At 43.7% G+C, this 12,781-nt stretch overlaps 1 protein-coding gene across 1 annotated transcript in view; it reads left to right on the top strand.

Moving 5' to 3' along the window:
• Positions 1-14: 14 nt before the first annotated feature.
• Positions 15-12,781, top strand: part of MBOAT2 (membrane bound O-acyltransferase domain containing 2) — a 116,116-nt gene continuing 103,349 nt past the window's right edge. The window contains exon 1 of the mRNA XM_021697429.2: positions 15-187. Within this exon, the coding sequence (XP_021553104.1) occupies positions 113-187 (75 nt within the window). The 5' untranslated portion in view covers positions 15-112. The remainder of the gene's footprint in view (positions 188-12,781) is intronic.

Raw genomic sequence — 12,781 nt, 5'->3', positions numbered from 1 at the left:
GGCCAGGGGGCAGGCGCGCCGGCTGCATCCCCATCCTCGGCGTCGCCCGGCACGGCGCGCGGGCGAGCGGCGCGGGCGGCCGGAGCGCGGCGGGCGGAGTGCCAGGCCGGCCATGGCCACCACCAGCACCACGGGCTCCACCCTGCTGCAGCCCCTCAGCAACGCCGTGCAGCTGCCCATCGACCAGGTACCCGAGGCGGCCCTGCTGGCGTCGCGCCCTCGCCGCCCCCTCCCCGGCCGTGTGCCATCCGCGCGGGAGCCGGGACTCGGGGCACGGGCTGCGGCGGGGGCCGCCCCTTGAGGGGAGGGGGCGACCCGCCTGTTATTGTGCGCGCGCCATCTCGCGCCAGCCGCCCCTCCCCAGCGTGCCCACCCAGCCCCCATCCCGGCCGTGCCCGTGCAGCCCGGGGGGGCTCCGGGCACCGACGTGCGCGCGTGCATGCCTGGCCCTGCTGCCCGCCACGGCAGCTCCCCGACCCGGGTCGTGCGTGCGCCGGGCACTCGGCGATCCGGAGTCCCGAAGCCACTTGCAGTGCGTGTGGGCACGGGTGTAGACGGTGTAGAAAGGCTGTGCTTTGGCGAAGCCGGGGTGTCTGTGCCCTGCGCGCGTGGCATCGAATGCCCCACGGGGAAGCAGGATGGATGTACCTCAGTGGAGAGTGCACTAGACTCGCGAGCGTGGCGTGGGGGAGGTCAGCTTAGGGCGCTACGACCTGCACCTTGGGACAGTTGGCTTTGAAGTGTGGCTTGTTTAACAGGCAACAGTTTGCGGGGAAGGCAGAGGTTAGGAAGAAAAGTCAAAGTGAGATAAATAATCCCAGGGTTTCTAGCTGAGAAAGTTGCAACCTTGTAGTTGGAGGAAGACACCTTACCCCTCTCTCCCACCCCTCAAAAAAATATAGGACACTGTTTAGGTAAGGGGGGGTATTGAGATAAAGGCCAGTTGAGTTTGTGGGAAAGGCCTAAGGATTGTTGAGAAATAAACAATATTGTGATGGGAAAAGCAGCGCCATTTTTATTGAGAAAAAGTTTGGAAGTATTTTCTCTGAGTGACATTTAGGGTAGTTGTTGGGGAAGGAGGCCATGGAGATAGTTGCTCTAGCCCCAGGCTAGAGGTAATTAACTGAATTTTTTGCTTCAAATTATTTCAGGTGTGCTCGATCTAGAAGTGTTTGCACTTTACAAGGGATCCTGGTTCACTGTCCTTTTCTTGAGAGTGTTGCTGTCATTTGATGTCATCAGGGATTTCATTTATAAGGCAGGATTCCTCTGTGTCCAGGCTAGGTTTCATAGCAAGATGGGAAACCACTCCTGTACCTGACATTATGACACTAACTTGCTTTGTGCTTTACTGGTTTTTTGTTTTTTGTTTTTTTAAAGACTGAAGTGTGCCTGAGTATATCAAAAATTTTACTTTCTGTTTGGATCTGAATCCCTTACTTCTATTTCAGTTATAATTTTTGATTCATGTAAAATATCTATCCCCTACAAATCTTGAGCAACAGTTAGAACACATATTGTACTAATAAAGTACCAGTAGTGAAATTAATCATGTACTCTACTAAGGTAGTCGTCTTCTCTGTTTATTAATGAACTGATCAGAATGTAGGATTTTTTTTTTTAATCTTCTCAGCCCTGTGGAGGATTCTCACTTTTCCAAACTGAACTACAATATGACCTTTTAGTGTATTACACTCCTGACTTAAAGTAGGTTGTTGCTAGGGTATCAGCAAATGCAGGGTAGGTATCTGTTTAATAATTTTTTTGATGGTGAGGAGCAAGGGAGATAGGCCTCAGACTTTTTTCTTTTTAGTTGAGGCATAGTTGACATATAGTGTTATATTAATTTCAGGTATACAACATAGGGATTGGACAATTCTGTACATTACACAGTGCTCACCAGATAAGTGTAGTTACCATCTGTCACCATATGACTTTTCATTAATTTTAGGGAACAGGTGTATTCTTTCTCTGCCCACCATGATGGATTTTTTTTTTACTATGCTAATGCCTTTTAATTTATATAATGCTTATAACTTTTTAAAGTGATTTAGTATTCGTGAACTTATGTAAACATCTCAGCAATCCAGAGCAAGTTGTTTTCAGTACTGAAATAAACAGGAGTCTTAAGGGAAGGTGACAGGACTTGAAATTTTGACTTCTTTATTATCTGTAGGTCTTGATTTGGTATCTTGGACAATCTTCATTCTCTCGGGACAGCTCTGAATTTTTGCAGCCATTTGTATTTTGAGTTGTTTCCTCTTCTCTAAGCAAATTTTAAGAATTTGGATTAATAACCGCACACACCTTAACTTTTTATAGTGCTGAGAAACTACTTCTTTGAAGCACTGAAGAATTGACTTTTTTGCCGAGAAGACTCTTGGAATAACTAAAAACTCATGTTGTAAATTGGATTGATAAAGAGTCGTTTAATCATTACTTTAAAATTGAGCAAAATAGAAATTAATTTTTGTAACATGTAAATAATTGAGTTCAAGTTGAGAGGAAGCCTAAGAATTACTTGTAATCAAATAGTGTGATTCAACAGGAAAAAGACAAATCAGGAAATGAAAAGTGTAAAAATATAACTTGTTAGTATGTTAATTTGGTATGTGCTAATTAACAGTGTTTTGAAAATTTAGGAAATTAAAAAAGCAGTTGTTGAATGTCAGAGGAAGAAAAGGACCTTAGGGCCAGAGAAATAGTTTAACTCTTGTACAAGAGTGAGTGTAGAATTTATGAAATGATAGAAAATACTGGTCTGTATGGAATATACAAATGCACATTGTAGGGTATAAGTTAAGGGAGAAAGGAGAAATGTTTTGCAGTAAGACCGGGCAAGGAAAAGGAGCAGATTTTGCCTTAGACTCCTGAGTTGGTTAATCCTAACTGAGAATTGCAGAGTGACCTTGAGGTAACCATAGTATTTGTTCAGTATGCCTTAAATTTAAATGAAAATATTAACTGCAGTATGGAGTGAGGGTAAATGATGCTTTAAGCATCTGATGTTTCCCCTTTCTAGGTCTTGCATTCCAGGTGACTTTATTTCTGGGGTGGTCATCATGGAAGGGGTAGATGGAGAGCGGGTTTTGAGGAGGATTTGGACTGAGGGAGAGCTGTGCCAAGACAAGGGCCAAACGTGCTGTGGAGAAGCCATCAGATGTCATTGAATATAATTGTGTTCTTTATTAGCTGCTGTTGTGGTGAATTTTTTAAAGACCCCAAAGTGAGAATAATTATGTGTCCCAGATCAACCTATTTTTTTAGAGTGGGTTTTTTTTTTTTTTTAATCTCATCGTATCATACGTTCTAATACACTTGATTGACCTAACTCTCTGAGTTACCAGACTGAGGCTGCTCTGGCATCCTCTTCCTCCTCCTTGCCTTTACTCTGTCTTTCCCTTTTACCATTTTCTGTCCTTATTTCCCATGATGCGGTAATACTTTGAAACTGGAGTAAATTTCCCCAGCGACAGGGTTTCCAGGTTGGTATTCTTGGCAGCCAGTTGGCCTCATCAAACAGTCCTGTTTGGGGACAGGGTCATCATTATAGAGATGATGGATGGAGCTGTTTGGGTGGGGAGAGAGGGCAAGAGGGAGACTCAAGATATTTTGAAAGGTTTGGAGGAGGGAGAAAAAGATAGGTGGGAGGAGGAGGATGACCTGTTGTAGTTAATTCTGCAAAGTCAGGTAATAATTACAGTGGGTAACACCTTACAGCTTACAGACCTCTTTCACCGCATTGTATGATTTAATTGAGCCTCGCAATACCTTGTGAAGTCAGGTGAGATTCAAGGTCTGATATATTTTAGCCATATGTATATATATTATATATATGTTATATGGGTTATGGTATTAACCATTTGAGTGAAAGGTCAATTGTAATTTATAGTCTTAACATGTGGCAAATAATTTTGGTTCATCACTGTTGTAGATCTGGGTTACCCGTGTATTTTGGGAGGAGAGACTGGAGATAGAGAACTTCCCAAACACTGAAGTGCTGGTGGTAATGGTTTGAATAGGGAAAACTGTGTGTGTCTGTAAGAGAGAAAAAAATGTGGATGGAGGCTAATAAAATCCTGATTCCATTTTGGTCAGTTTGTTGATTGACCTTTTCTGTATCTCCCCCCCCCCCCCGTAATGTAGGCATCCAATGAAGTGAAGCAATATGTTTGGGAAAGGAGTAGTTATTAGCTTATTTAATCCTCCACAGGTCTATGCTATGATGAACCCCATTTTACAGATGAAGAAATAAGCGGAGTTTTCAGTATTGGGTCTTTTTCGGATTATGACTTTTAGGGGGAAGAAGGTGAATAGCAATGAAACAAGCACATCAAGGATTAATTTTATTTTAAAGGCGCCATTTGAATGCTTTAGGTTTAGGACATAAATATTTAACTCATTTGTCTGTCCTGTCTACTTTTACACCCATAATGAGCATCAGTCTTCATCATGAGAACCCAGAAAATACTGGGACAATCTGCTGTGGAAGATTTCCTTTTAATAAGGAAGGCATATGGAACTAGGAATCTTGAATCTGTATTTTAGGCCCTGTCAGTTAACTAATTTTAGATATGTCACTTTACATAAATGAGTTTCCTTCTGTGTAAAATGTGTGTTGTGCTTAGTTTTAAAATTCCGTGATTCTGTGTTTGTTTCATTAACTGAAGAAGCTGCCCCAAATTCTTTCTGGACCGAGTTGGAAGGAATATAAATAAAAACTTAAGGGAGGAAAATGGACTAATAAGTTTTGAAGAAGTTTTCAACAGGAAGAATTGAAACTGCCTCTCTGTTTAATCTGAAGCAGCTAAGCAAAATAACCACATGCCCTGAACATTGCAGTTAACGTTGGTTTCCCCGAACTCTGTCCCTTTATCTGTAGGAAGTAGTAGTGTGGTTCTGTAGTGGAAAAGGCATAATTGGGTCTGCAGCCAGACTCGGCCGGCCCCGGGCTCTTTGGCAGATTACTGCATTTTTCTTTAAACCCCAGTCTCCTCATCTGTAAAATAAATAATAAATAACACCTAGTCGTAGATTACTGTGAAGATTAAAACACATAATCTGTGCAAAGCACCCGGCTCCTCATATATGTTTGATACACCATTCCTCTCCACAGATTATGAGGTGTAGGCAAGTTAACATCTGTGTGTATGTATTCCGTTTTTAATCTTTAGGACTTCCTTTTTAGGAAGGGAAATATGAGGTGGAGGTTCAGTCCTATGCCCACACAGTGATTAAATTAGGATTAAAATCTAGTTTTGAGTTTGGAGTCAGAAGTGGCTTTTCTGCTTCTTCACAGCTTCAAGAGTTCTTTGTCCCCCTGCTTTCAAGCTCCCTGTGTTGGCACTGCCTTGATAAGTACAGATAACCCTCGTCTCTGTTGACTGTGGTCTGTCAGGGCTGACTTTCCAGGGAAATAATCAAAACAACTCACACACACACATACACACACACACACACACACACAGCTTTTGCCCGCAGTCCGCTAACAGGTGGGATTCCACAATGATGGCACTTGACAAGACTTTTTAAAGAATAAAGTAAGCCATAAACACAGTCCTCAGAAGAGTGATCCTTTAATAATTTTATGAATGGCATGGGTGAAGCCTGAAGTCATGCTTGGTCTATCTGTAGGGTGTGGAAAAGGTGGGGGGTAGCTGATGTGTGAAGAGATAGAATCAGGATTCAGGAGATCTGAACAGTTCGGCGCTAATGACGCGTCCCTTCTTCTTCCTGGGCTTATCCAAATCCTAAGCATTCTTCCAGTTCTGCGTCCAGTACACCTTGCCTATAAATCTTTTTCTGAATCCCATTTGAAGTGACTGATTTCTTATTTGAACCACAAAAGCATTTTGGATTTGATACTCTTCTGGCCTTTATTCTGTTTAGTGTTATAGGTATCAGGCAGGATTCTGGTGGGAGCCAGATTGAACTAGGTAACCAAGGAGAACTTAAGAACTATTTACTAAGATAAGGGCAGAGAAATCACGGAATAGTACAGTCCCCCAGTACCAGCTTCACTAGGCCTAGAGAGACAAGGGGAGGGAAGGAGCAGAACCCCAAGGGGGAGCCCTGAGGGCTGCTCCCAGAGGCACCGTGGCCTCCTGTGCTGAACTTGAGGGAGGAGGATGGGAGAGATGAATCCCTCCCATACTCCATCTCCTGCTGGTGTCTCCTTCAGAGGGCAATCGATGATTTGGGGGCACAGAGTTAAACTGGAGGGTGGATCTGGAGGCATTTAAATATCCACAACAATATGATTACTAATAAGTATTTTACAATATTACTCATTTCTCTACCTGCTGAACAAATAAAAACCCTTTTGTCTTTCTCCTCAGCGCACATCCTCCTTCTGTCTCTTCTCAGTCATACATTTTGAAAGAATAGTTGGTTCTTGCTGTTTCCATTTTCACTCTTACAACCATTGTAATCAGGCTTCTGCCTCCAACACTAACAGCCAAATTGCAAACTTTAAGAAATGCACTCCTCATCAGTTACTTCTCTGGCTAAGACTCCTCACAGCTCCCGTGCTGCCTAATGCAGTGCTTTTTCAAGCGCGGCCCTGAGATCACTTGTATCAAAAATCACTTGGGATTGTTGTTATAAATATAGATTCTCAGTGTCTACCCAGCACCTTCTGAACGAGGGCCAGGGAACCTGTGTTTTTGACCAGGCTCCTTCTTACTCCCTACCCCCACTACCGTCAGCGTTAGAGAGCTTTTTAAGGGTCTCCATATGACTGAAAGGCTATAACAGTGTTTTTTTGAACACTTGTATTTAACCATTTAATGGGTAACCTTTAAAATACGATGCAGTGTAATGGTACCGTTGGCAATATGATCCCAAGATTTGGAAAAATAAAATTCATAGTGTACTCTAGGCAATACGGCCCTGAAATGGGACAGGCTTTTTGTTGAATGATGTCTCCCTTCAATCCTGTTGTTCGTCTCTAGTGACTGTGTGTATAACCTCATGTATAGACAGTGTCAGGAGTCAGAACGTGGGGTCTCTCCTGAATGTGAGACCTGCCCCTTGAGAGGCGTTGCCCACCTCCCCCCCAATTCCTACTGCAAGCCTCCTTTGAGAACCATTGGCCCCCGAAGGATAGGGATAGGCCTAGAACCTCTTAAGTGTGGCTTTTTAAAATTTTTTATTATTATTATATTTTTTAAAATTATTTTTTATTATTATTTGAAGCTTGCCCCCGATTGGCTGGAAATATTATTATTTCCTTTTTTATTATTCAGAGCCCCCTGCGTAGACCAGGCAGTATAATGCCAAAGGCCGGGCGAGTAGGAGTGCTGGAGTGGGGGTTTAAATCCCCCTCTGCTGCTGGCAGTACCTGTGGACTCACTCAGTGCGCCCTCCAGTATGTTTTCCTGTCTTTTCACTCCCTGCCTTGGAGTAAGCTTCTCCTCTGTCTGAAGTCATCCTGCTCAACCTCTCTCCTCGGCTCTGCACTCCCACCAGCCCCTCCCTGTCTGTGGAGCAAAAGCCCACTATCGTCCCGATCTGTCTTTCTTAGGAAGGAGTTAATGGGCAATCTTGGGGTCTTTCCCCTTTCCTCTGGCCACTTCTCAAATGTGCATATCCTTGCAGCTCTAGGAAGCAGTGGTGAGAGAACCCCCCTTTGGTTTCCAGGGGATGTGGCCCCCCTTGTTGATGAGGCCTCCCAAGCAACTGCCTCATGCCCCCTCCTGCTTTAGCCTGCTCTGATAGGCCCTGTACCACCTTTAAACAAATTATTTTATTTGCTCATTTTACACCTCTCCCTGCTGGGCTATCAGTTGCTTAAGAATAGGGGCCTCCTTGGGGCGCCTGGGTGGCTCAGTCCTTAAGCATCTGCCTTCGGCTCAGGTCAGGTCCCAGGGTCCTGGGATCGAGCCCCACATCTGGGAGCCTGCTTCTCCCTCTCCCGCTCCCCCTGCCTGTGTTCCCTCTCTCGCTGTGTCTCTCTCTGTCAAATAAATAAATAAAATCTTAAAAAAAACCTTAAAAAAAAAAGAATAGGGGCCTCCTCTTACTCATGTTTGTATCCCTCATGCTTAGGACTGGCTTAGACTGTGCTTGGAGTCGGTGGGACTCCTGTGGGGACAGCACAGGGGGGCACCAGTGATCATTGTTTCTTAGCGGTGTGGCCTTAGCCTCGACTGGTCTTTTGCAAGCGGCAGTGGCCTGGTCTATAAAATGTGGCAGCCGGTGGGCCCTGCCCCACGAGGAGGTCGTGCTCACTGCGCACACAGCGGACGCTCAGTGTTGGGGGCTGAGGAATCAGTGGTGGCCCTTCACTGGATGAGGCGCTTCCTTGTCTTTGCAGCGCAGCTGGCTAAGAGCTCCCCAAATTGGGTTCAGGTCCCCCCTGTGACTTGTTCTCCTCCAGCGGGTCGCTACTGAGCCTCCTAGCGGCCGCGTAGCCCTGAGTGTCACAGGCCTGCGTTGTGAGGCTCACTAAAGACCGCACAGCACATCCCTCGGTTAGAAGGAGGCTCCAGCGACTCTTTTGGCTGACTTTATTTTCTTCAAGAGGGTTACTTAAAAGGCGACTGGTAAAGCATTGAAGAATTTTGGAGGACTGTGATGATTATTCAAAAAGGAAATGAAGATAACCATGAGCGGTACCAGTATTCTCAGCTACATGATTACAGTGTCTGGCGACAAGGGGTGATTAGGGGTGATTGAAAAGAGAAGCTTTATCAGCATTGTTATCAGGAGATTCAGAATAAAGAAGCCTTCAGAGTGCATAATTGTCTTTATTCATGAAGAACAAAAGGCTGCCACTTTTGGTGCCACGCCCTCTCCCCTTTCAGCTGGGCTCTTCTCGAAGGGCTCCTTTGCTGTATCTTCCCCCTGGCCTGGAACCAGCCAATCCGGGGAAGCCCGGCCAGCAGCACGTTCAACACTGGATTCTCTTGGGCAGCCAGTGTCCTTGTGGAGTGGGGAAGTTAGGGGACCTCCCCCAGCTGCCAGCCAGATGGACCTCACTCTTCTGTGAAGGCCCAGGCCTCTGACCAGCTCGCCTTGCTCCTATCTATCTAGGCACTGGATAAAAATGTAACATACTTTCTGTTTTCATCCATAATCCCATAGAAACTTTCTTAGGTTTTAGAGGATTTCTGTGCCAAAGTAGGTGTTTGTGGAAGGTCGGATTTACAGGTAATACATGATTTTTTAAATTTTATTTTGGATAGGGGTGCCTGGGTGGCTCAGTCGTTAAGCGTCTGCCTTCGGCTCAGGTCATGATCCCAGGGTCCTGGGATCGATGCCGCTCCCCCTGCTCATGTTCCCTCTCTGGCTATGTCTCTCTTGCAAATAAATAAATAAATAAAATCTTTAAAAAAAAAAAAATTTTTTTGGATATACTTAAGTTACTCAGTTGCATGTATATTGAAATAAATAGCTCTCTGCTTATACAAACAAATTCTGAATCCTTTTCTTTTTAAACAGTTTTTTTTTTTAAGATTTTATTAATTTATTTATTTGGGAGAGAGAGAGAGAGTGCGAGAGTGAGAGCACAGGTAGGGGGAAGGGGAAGAAGGAGAGGGAGAAGCAGACTCCCTGCTGAGCGGGGAGCCTGATAACGGCTCAATCCCAGGACCCCAGGATCATGACCTGAGCTGAAGGCAGATGCTTACCAACTGAGCCATCCAGGCGCCCCCCTGAATCCTTTTCTTTTTGAAACTAAATTATATGTAGATCTATGCACATGAAAGATATTTAGGTGATACTTACCTTTTTTTTTTCTTTTTTAACTTATTTTACTTAAATTCAGTTAGCATAGAGTGTGTCATTAGTTTCAGATGGATACTTACCTTGTTAAAACTGAATGGAAAGAAAGGCTCTGCCTTTTTGCAAAACCACTAGTCTAGTGGGTGCCCAATAGTGATTGAATTGAACGCATCTAATTTAACAGTATTACATTTCAGAGATAAATGTAAAGGCCTGCAATGAATTTCTAGAAGTTGTATGTATAAAAGCAGAATTGCCCGAGACCAGCGTTAAACTGTCTGAGTAAACCCTGGGAGTTTTTATTTATTGGAAGGTGCCATTTGGCTGACCAGGTCACAGTTTAGGTGAAGTAGTAGTGCCAACATAAATTCCAAATGCACGTGTCTAGAGGGCACCAAGCAAGGAATGTAAATGAACGTCAGTGTAGGTGCCGCCCTTTTAGGAGGCGTGGACAGTGTGGCCATGTGGAAAGCCCATGCTCACTCTAAAAGAAAGCCCTCACTCCATTTTGCTGATGGTCACCAAAGCTGATTTTTCAAGGGAAGCTGGAATGCTAGATTTTTGTGAAAATAGGATTTTTAAAATTTTGGCTGAAATATCCTTAGGTTTTCTTTTTTTGAGCTCGAGCAACACGAACAAGCCAGATTTAGCTTATTGGCCATTAAGAAGTAGGTAGCAGTTTCTGTTACAGCGGACGGTGGTCAGTCCGCTCTGAAGTTTATTGCCCTGGAACAAGGGTAGACCGGATAATAACTATAGCCGGCACTCAGGACTAGAGAAGGCTGGAAACTCATGCAGTAGTTGTAGAAGTAATTCTAGATTTCATCACTTGGTAATTTCATCCTTTAATTGGCCAACAGAATTTCAAATTAAGTTTTCCCCAACTAGTTTTTTCCCTTGGGAGTGGGTCATATCCTGGAAATAATCTTGAACATTAATACCCCTTTATTTTTTTATTTTTTATTTTTTTAAAGATTTTATCCATTTATTTGAGAGAGAGAGAGAGCAGGAAGGGGCAGAGAGAGGGAGAAAGAATCTGAAGCCAACTCCGCACTGAGTGCAGAGACCGACGTGGGGCTCGATCCCACAACCAAGAGGCCACAACCTGAACAGAAACCAAGGGTCAGATGCCCAACCGACTGCACCATCCCGGTGCCCCAGAAAGTTAATATCCCTTTAAAGAGGGAAGGTTGGACTCTCACACAACTATCATTTCATTCTTTTTGCAGATCCAGTATTACAGTGATTAACTGATCTAAGTTGTTCAGGCTGTCTTAGGGGGTGTGACATTAAAAAAAAAAATGTCTAGCTAATAGAAAATAAAATAATATTTGAAAAGGTCTTGATTGCTTTATAAGCCCCTACCAGTTTTTCGGTTTTTTTGGAGTGTACATTGAATTTTGGCCAGGCTGTTTTGTCTTGTGATAACTATTCAGGCTTTGGAGTTTAAGTTTAATCTACAGTTGCTTCACTGTGAGTCTTAGCGTGCCTTTTCTAATACTGGACTGGCACAGCTGTTCATGTTAGCTGCTTACCAAGAATAGAAATGACGAAGACTGGGTGTCTGAGTAGAGCCAAGAAGTTGAAGGTAGAGGGCAGGGTGAAGCTTCCCTTGCTGGTCCTTAGTATCTTTGGAGATAGTTAAGGGGTCCTTAGTCTAAGACGATAATCCTGCTATGAGGTGGTTTCTGTACCTTTCCTACAGTATCAGACTAGTGTGTCTTTTCCTTTTGTTCTTGTAAAATATTGTTAAATCACATAGTAAAGGAAAGTCTTGGTGTATTTGGCATCACGAAATTGAGCTTCAGCCTTCCATTGGATTTGAATGGAAATTCCGAAAGTCAAAATTGAAAGAGAATTTGGGGTATTGTCAAACTGTATATTTGTTACAATTTTCAATATGGATTGGAAGGATTCCATTCTAAAGTGGTTTCCTTTTTAAAGTACAGGAAATATAAATTAATGGAGAAATATGCTGTTCTAAGAAGGTTTTTGGCACAGACTTAGAGTTTACCACATAGGACTATAAAGTAATTTATAAAGTAACTTTGGTAGCCAACACTTGAGTAGATTTAAAAAAAAATCCTCAGAATATTAAAGACAAAAGGATGTTGGGACCATTTCAGCAAAGACAGAATAAATTGGAATAATGCCCAAAGCTGGTCCTGGATTGTTTTCCTTTTTGTATTGATTTTATTGAAAGCAAGGGCCTCTGGAAAATAATGAAAAGGTTAACTGCATTTCCCTATTTTGTCCCTAATTCTAGATTAGGTAAATGTATGATATTGAAGGTTTAGCTCTTGTAAAATGAAGAATGGCCCTGTAGGTCAGTGTGCCTTGGCTAGGCTGGTGACACGGATTAGCAAGATTAGCCATCCCTGTGTTGGACAACAAACAGTGTGCAACAGGGCGAGGCCCAGCAAAGGAAAGCCAAAGGTGTTGTGTATCACTGTTAGTCATACCCCGGGAAGGTGGACTGTGACCAAAATCCAGAGCCTTCTCTGAAACTGGGGATCAAGTAAACTAGGTAGTAGTCACGTAGAAGACAAACCTTTGACAAATTGGTATCCTTTGAGAATGATTATGGAAATTTGTAAATTGTTGTAGGGTTGTGGTCTGCAGTGAATGTTGGTACTTTTAGAACACTTTTTTTTTTTAAGATTTTATTTTTTTTGAGAGAGAGAAGAGAGATAGAGAGAGGGAGCATGAGCAGGGGGCGGGGAGAGGGAGAAGCAGACTCCCAGCTGCGCTTAGAGCCCCATGTGGGGCTCGTCATGGGGCTTGATCCCAGCACTCTGGGATCATGACCTGAGCTGAAGGCTGATGCTTAACCGACTGAGCCGCCTAGGCGCCCCAACTTTAGAACATTTTTTAAAAAAGGAAAGTTGCTGGGGTGCCTGGGTGGCTTAGTTGGAATTAGTTTGGATAAGGCAGCTACAACAGAGAATCCCAACAATAAGCCATTGACTTAAAGATAGTTGTTTATTTCCCTCACATAACAGTTTTGATGCAAATGGTCTAGACTGGTGCATAGTTATGCACCACCTGGTCCTAC

The sequence above is a fragment of the Neomonachus schauinslandi genome, chromosome 10 (genome assembly GCF_002201575.2).
Source record: "Neomonachus schauinslandi chromosome 10, ASM220157v2, whole genome shotgun sequence".
Lineage (NCBI taxonomy): Eukaryota > Metazoa > Chordata > Mammalia > Carnivora > Phocidae > Neomonachus > Neomonachus schauinslandi.
This window is presented reverse-complemented; position numbering and strand designations above follow the sequence as displayed.